General features: G+C 36.3%; 1 protein-coding gene across 1 annotated transcript; it reads left to right on the forward strand.

Moving 5' to 3' along the window:
• Positions 1-2,421: 2,421 nt before the first annotated feature.
• On the forward strand, positions 2,422-6,860 carry LOC119583021 (aminopeptidase N-like). The gene is made up of 9 exons (XM_037931534.1): positions 2,422-2,511; positions 2,628-2,682; positions 3,833-3,866; positions 4,591-4,774; positions 4,890-5,046; positions 5,158-5,239; positions 5,396-5,579; positions 5,672-6,013; positions 6,738-6,860. Exons 1-9 carry the CDS (start codon positions 2,422-2,424, stop codon positions 6,858-6,860), a joined length of 1,251 nt encoding a protein of 416 aa, XP_037787462.1.
• The last annotated feature ends 23 nt before the right edge of the window (positions 6,861-6,883 follow it).

Consider the following 6,883-nt stretch of genomic DNA (forward strand, 5'->3'; position numbering starts at 1 on the left):
TTCGTCAAAACAGTGGCGGTGTTCATTTTCCCGTTTTTTCCATTGGAAAAAATTAATGTTGTTTTTTAGATCTTTAGGGTTTTTTGTATAATTTTGGAAACCCAATTTTTGATTCCTCTATCTTTTGCCCTTTTTTTCCATCACTAAAACAAGCCCCTTTCCTTCATTTTTGATAGGGGCCCCATTGTGGGTTTTAAAAATTTTTCTTTGTGATGTTTCGTACCCTTGGTAGATTTTCTTTATTTGTTTTTATTGATAGAACATTTTTTTCAATTCTCTGGAAATTTTCCCATTTAAATATTTTTTCCCTTTTATTTTTGTCGCAAAAAATCTTTGAATTTTTAAATTTTGTTTTTTTGTAGTTTTATTTTTTTCCAACTGGTTTTTTGTCCCCTTTTTGTTTTTTGGCATCTTCTTTTTTCCCATTTCACTTAGTTTTTTTTTCAGATATCCGGGGGGAATTTTGCCCTTTTTTTTTGGCGATAGTTTTTTAAAGCCAGCGCCCCAGAAAGGGGGTTTTCTTTTCCTTCTTCCCACAACTCTTTGGGTTTTTTTATCATCTTCACATTGATTGAGTATTTCAAATTTTTTTTTGACACTTTTTTTTCCCTGAAATTTTTTATAAAGAGTTTTGTAGTCGACCCTTAGAGGTGGTTTTTGGACCCCCACCCTTTTTGAGTCTTTTTTTTTAAAGTCGAAAAGAAAGTAGTTGGTGGTAACTTTTTGGCGGGTGGGAAACCCCGGGTCTTGTCTTGGCATTTTTTATGCATTTTCCTTTTTTGGTTCAGCAAAATTGTCAATTTGGGTTTTCCCGTGTTTTTTTTGTCTGGTAAAAAACCACGTGAAACAAGTGCCCTTGGTGGTTTTGGGAACAATGTTTTTTGGCTAAAACTAGATTTTTTTTGTACTCAGAATTAAAATAAAATTTTTTTACTTCTTTCTTTTATATCTCCAAGGCCCCAAATTTTTTCCACAGGTGAAAATTTTTAGAAAATTTTTTTTTCCCTATTTTGGCATTGAGGTTTTCCCATTTTCCCTTTTTTACATCTCTTTTAAGGGGAATTGTGCCCTAAAGTACCCGGGAGAGATTTTTAAAAATTTTTTTTCCTTTTTCTTCACCCTTTTGAAATGTTGGTTGGTGCGTGCATTGTATATTACTAATTTTTATGTTTTTTTTTTGCTTGTATTCTGGCTTTTAAAATGCAAATCTTTTAAATTGGGGGGCTGTACCCAATTAGTGCATTTTCAGTTTTTTTTTTTTTGTGAGAATAAAAACAAATCCGGGGACTATAATTTTCCCTTTTTTCTTTTTTCCAGAAAAAAACTCCTTGTTTTCTTTTGTTTTTTAAACTTTCCTTACTTTTTTTTAAATTTTTCTCAACTTTTTCCAGTTTTTTTAAAGTTGGATCATCCATTTTCGTTTTCAGACATTTTGGGAATTTTAAACCCCTTTTCTTTCCCTTTTCCTTACGTTTCCACGTTTTCCCATTTTTTGTTTTTTCTTAATTGGAAAATGTTTTCTTTTTTCCCTTTTTTTGTCTTCCAAATGCATATTTTTAAAATTTCAGCCCTGGTTTTTCCCACTGAATAACGCGCCCCTTGATAACCCACGCGTGGGCGATGTGGTATAATTAAACATTTTTTGTATTTTTAAACCTTGGTGAAAGGTTTTTTCAAGAAATAAAAGTTTTAGTTGGGGAAACCCCCGCCTCCCTTTTTTTACTCGCAGTCTCCAAATAACTAGGAGGAAAAATCTTCTGCCATTTTTAAAAAGTTTCCCCTGTAATACGCCCCGACATATTATTTGGTGAAAACCCGTAAACAGTTTTAGGGTGAAGGTGTTTTTTTTCCCAAAATCCCCCTGCCCTGCTGGGCCCAAAGTTTTCCCCCGCAACCCGGGGATGGGAGCTAAAAAGGGGGCTACCTTGTTCAAGGGCCCCAAAGGGGGCAAAATTTTTTTGTCCCTTTCCCCGGAAAATCTTAAACCACATACAGGTGTTTTTAAAAAAATCCCGGGGACAAAACAGTTTCCCCAAAAGGGTAGATTTTTGCATGTTTGCCCCGAGAGACCCTGTTTTTCTTTAATTTTCAAAAACTGAAAACTTTTACAAAAATCTGTGTGGGGTTCCCTGATATTTTATTTTAGAAAAATTTATCCATTTCAAAACTATGAACTCTTTTTTGGCTTTCATATCTTTCCCTTTCCCTGGAAATTTTTGAATGGAAAGGGATGCTTTGGGGTTGCTGTACACTATTAAACATATATTCATTGCCCAAAAAGACCCCATGTACTACAAATCAAGATATGAAGCTGATGACTTGGGCATATTCGATTGCCTAGCTCCCCCGAAACCACTCCCCTTACCGGTCCCAAAATCCCCAAACCCTTTTTTCAAAAGGGAACTTTAGCATCTTCGGCACATGGAGGTGGAATGGGGTGCTGGACCCCACCTCCCAAAAAACACGCTCCACATGGCCGACATCCCCACTAAAAAAAAGGGCAAAAAAAAGGTAGGTATTTGTGCCGATCGTTGCTGAGCAATTTTTAACACATGATGGAGATTTTTGGGGGCATTTTTAGCATGACCCCAATTTTGGAATCATTGCTCTCCTCTTTTTGTTTTCAGGTGTATCCCCCTGGTCAAACGACAGGCCAAGGTGTAAAGGGTAAAGAAACAAAGAGTACGATCATAGTCGTTCCCCCTTTTTTTTATCGCCCATCTGACGAAAAAAGCTGCCCGAAGGGGAAAGGGAAATAAAATTCTTTTCCATGGAGTTTTTCCCTTGGGTTTTCTCAATGATAAGCTGCAAAGGGTTCTACCGGTCGACCTACATGGATGCTGACGGCAACCAGGTGAATAAGGTCATTATTTTCCCCCCTACTTATAACCCTCTGTACATAATATTTTTGTACTCACTATAAAATTTTTTCCCGGAAATTGCTGTTACACAGTTTTCCCGGGCACTGATGCCCGCCAGACCTTCCCCTTTCTTCGAGGGGCCTGCCCTGAAAGGGGATCTTTGAAAAATTTACCCCCCGCAAAGGGGAAACTTGGATGACGACCCCCCTCCAACATTCCCATTGCCCAAACCCAAAGCCTGTTTGAGTTTGAATTTGGGAAAAAAAAATCCATGTCAAAGAAAAGGTCAATTTTTGGGCCCTTTTTCCCTAAACTTTCACTGAATGCTTTTATTGAGTCATATTTTTTAAAAGCACAGCGTCGGGGAAGAGGGCGGGGGGTGGGACCGTTACGAGAAAGTGGGTTTCCCCCCGTCCACTTTCCTTTGTCCCCCCTTCGTTGGGGTCGGATTTTGTTCCAAAACAACACCCCAGTTAATGAAAACGTGGGACTTCCCAGGTAATAAGGGAAAATCCTAGTAAAAACCCCAAAAATTTTAAAAGGCCCTTTTGAAAGACATATGTCTAAGAGAAACCTTCCTGCTTTTTATTTCCCGGGGAAAGAAAAGAGATTTTGAGTTTTTATTTTATTTCCCGTGGAATTAAAAATTTTCACTCCGGGGGAAATTTTATGAAAGATTGGGGTGATCTTCGATTCTTGACCTTTCGCCTTATCAGTAGATGAGGGGTTTTTCCATAAAGGGGAAAAAGCAAGTAAAGTGCGAATAAGTATGGGTTTTTTAACATTCTTTTCCCGGAAAAATTTTTTTTCCCCAAATTGGGGGGGCGAGAGGTCCCTGGGTCAGGCCCAAATATTTCAATGAAGATTGGCCCCCAAAACCGGAAACTTTTTTTTAAAAGTATTTCAAAGTGGCCCTTTTTCCCCTCCGAAGATGGGTATTTGGGTTGGGATTAACCCCACTTCTTTTGCAGGAGCCATGGGGAAAAATGGGCTCATTACTTACAGGTAAAAAGCAATTGGGTTTTAATCTAGTTTTTTTGGGGATTAATAAAAAAATTCTGTTTTGTGACGAAAATATGGGGCTCATGGAATTTTAGCAAAAAAGAGAGTTTTTTGCATTTGCGGGGATTTTAAACAAAAAAAACAATTTTAAAGTCCCTTTAAAAGTTTTTTTGAAGAATCAAATTTTTAAATTTTTATTTGCATTATTTCGAGAGAATTTGCAAAAAATCCCCCTCTTTTGGGGGCATTTTTGTGCACGATTTTTCCCGAAACCAAGATATGTCTTTTGATCCTCTGCCCCTTTTCTGTTTTCTAAAGCAAAAAACAATAAATAATAAAGGGGTACTTATTTTAAATTTCTGTTTTCCGTGAAAACGCATTTTAAGCATTATATCTACAATATACTTCACACACACACAAAAAAAAAAAAATTGAAGAAAAACATGGTTATCTGTACATAATATTAATACAAACGAATAGAAACACATGGCTGTAATTTTCAAACCAAAAGCCGATAAAATCGGCAATTGAGGCCACGGGCATTTCTTAGCTAGTGAGACCCACAATCTACCCAAATTAACAACCTTGATTGAATGAATAACAACTGCATTGTAATCACTGGAGCTGAAAAAACACAATGGACTATTTGATGTGGCCATACAGAAATTTTGTGTGACTCAACAAATACTTGTAGTGACAGAATTAATTTGCCTATTAATCCAAACAGAAAACAGTACCTCATGTACATTCCGGAAGTGTCAACCCCAGAATCAAGAGCATCTGTGACTGAGACAATATCCCATGAATTGGCTCATCAGTGGTTTGGGAACCTGGTTACTCCCATGTGGTGGGACGACCTCTGGCTTAACGAAGGATTTGCTACCTATATAAGTTTCCTTGGTGTGGATCATGTGAGTTATTTGAAGTTTTCATGTCTTAATCCATATCTTAATTGATACAATTTGTAATGTTTGAGATTAGTATCACAGATCACAGTGAATAATATTTCTATTCTCTGTTCAATAGGCAGAGCCAACATGGAAAGTACTGGAAACATCAATCATCCAAGGAATTCATGGTGTGTTCAGTCTTGACAGTCTGGAGTCATCACACAAGATCAGCGTTAGTGTCAATCACCCTGACGAAATCGCCGAAGTCTTTGATGGTATATCCTATCAAAAGGGTCAGTACTTATCCATTATTTTCTTTTTCTTCGTTTCGGTATTTTGATAAAAAAAAAGAATTTTCATCCATATGGGTAAATATTGAATGTATATTCTCTCACACTTCTCAGGAGCGTCTATCATCAGGATGATGACCCATTACCTCACTGAAGCAACATTTAGGAAGGGGCTGACCAACTACCTGAAAGCACTGTAATTATGCATGACTAATAAATGCGTGTCTGTGATTTTTAAAAAGAAATGAATGATGTAGTGATTATCTTAGCTTTGTTATTTTTCAACTAATGCTAAATAATAAGAATCAAATTTACATTTTTTTTCATAGAGCTCTTTTTCAACTTCATTCAGTGCATACAAGAATGCAGTGCAAGATGACTTGTGGAAATATTTAACACTGGCGGCTCACGAGGATGGCATTCTACCCCAGGACATGACTGTTAAGATGATCATGGACACGTGGACGCTGCAGAAGGGCTACCCTGTCATCCACGTTAAAAGAAGCCTGGATGGAACCTCCGCCATTTTGACACAGGTGGGCTTGTACTTATTTTGCAAAAAATAGAAACGTACCATGTAACAAATCATTATTTACCTTCGTTAAATCTATATCACTCTTATTTGCAGGAACGTTTCCTTGTAGAAAGGAGCACAAACTCTTCCAACAGCACGGCTTACAAGTGGTGGGTGCCGCTGACTTACACGACCCAGAGTGAGGCCAACTTTAACCAGACTCAAGCCAAGTTATGGATGAAGGACTCTGAGGATTACATCATCGTCTTATCCCTTCCACCCACAGACCAGTGGGTCATCTTCAACCTGCAGGAGACAGGCTACTACAGAGTCAACTACGACGACCACAACTGGAATCTTATTATCCAGCAGTTGAAGAAGGACCACCGGGTTATTTCCCCCATCAACAGAGCCCAGATAATCAATGACGCTATGAACGTTGCTAAAGCTGGTACGGTACTCGCTTGTTTCTCCTTTCCTAAATTATGAAAAGTTTCCTTGATACCTACAGGTATCTGGAAATAAGAACCACTGCCTTGCCCACATTTTTAGAATGTCATATTTATAGATTGTCGCTTGTATATTTACTTAAAAGGATGATAATCTTCCAGTAGATAAATTATACGTATGTATCAAATCAACTTAAGTTAATTCCATGATTTGAAAGTTATGTATACATACATACATATATATTTTATCTATTCATTTGTTCATATACACACACACACACACACACACACACACACACATATATATATATATATATATATATATATATCATATATATACATATATATATATATATATATATATATACATATATATATATATATATATATATATATATATATATATATATATATATATATATATATATACATATATATATATATATATATATATATATATATATATATATATATATATATATATATATATATATATATGTGTGTGTGTGTGTGTGTGTGTGTGTGTGTGTATATGAACAAATGAATAGATAAAATATATATGTATGTATGTATACATAACTTTCAAATCATGGAATTAACTTAAGTTGATTTGATACATACGTATAATTTATCTACTGGAAGATTATCATCCTTTTAAGTAAATATACAAGCGACAATCTATAAATATGACATTCTAAAAATGTGGGCAAGGCAGTGGTTCTTATTTCCAGATACCTGTAGGTATCAAGGAAACTTTTCATAATTTAGGAAAGGAGAAACAAGCGAGTACCGTACCAGCTTTAGCAACGTTCATAGCGTCATTGATTATCTGGGCTCTGTTGATGGGGAAATAACCCGGTGGTCCCTTCTCAACTCT

Source organism: Penaeus monodon, chromosome 16 (genome assembly GCF_015228065.2).
Source record: "Penaeus monodon isolate SGIC_2016 chromosome 16, NSTDA_Pmon_1, whole genome shotgun sequence".
Lineage (NCBI taxonomy): Eukaryota > Metazoa > Arthropoda > Malacostraca > Decapoda > Penaeidae > Penaeus > Penaeus monodon.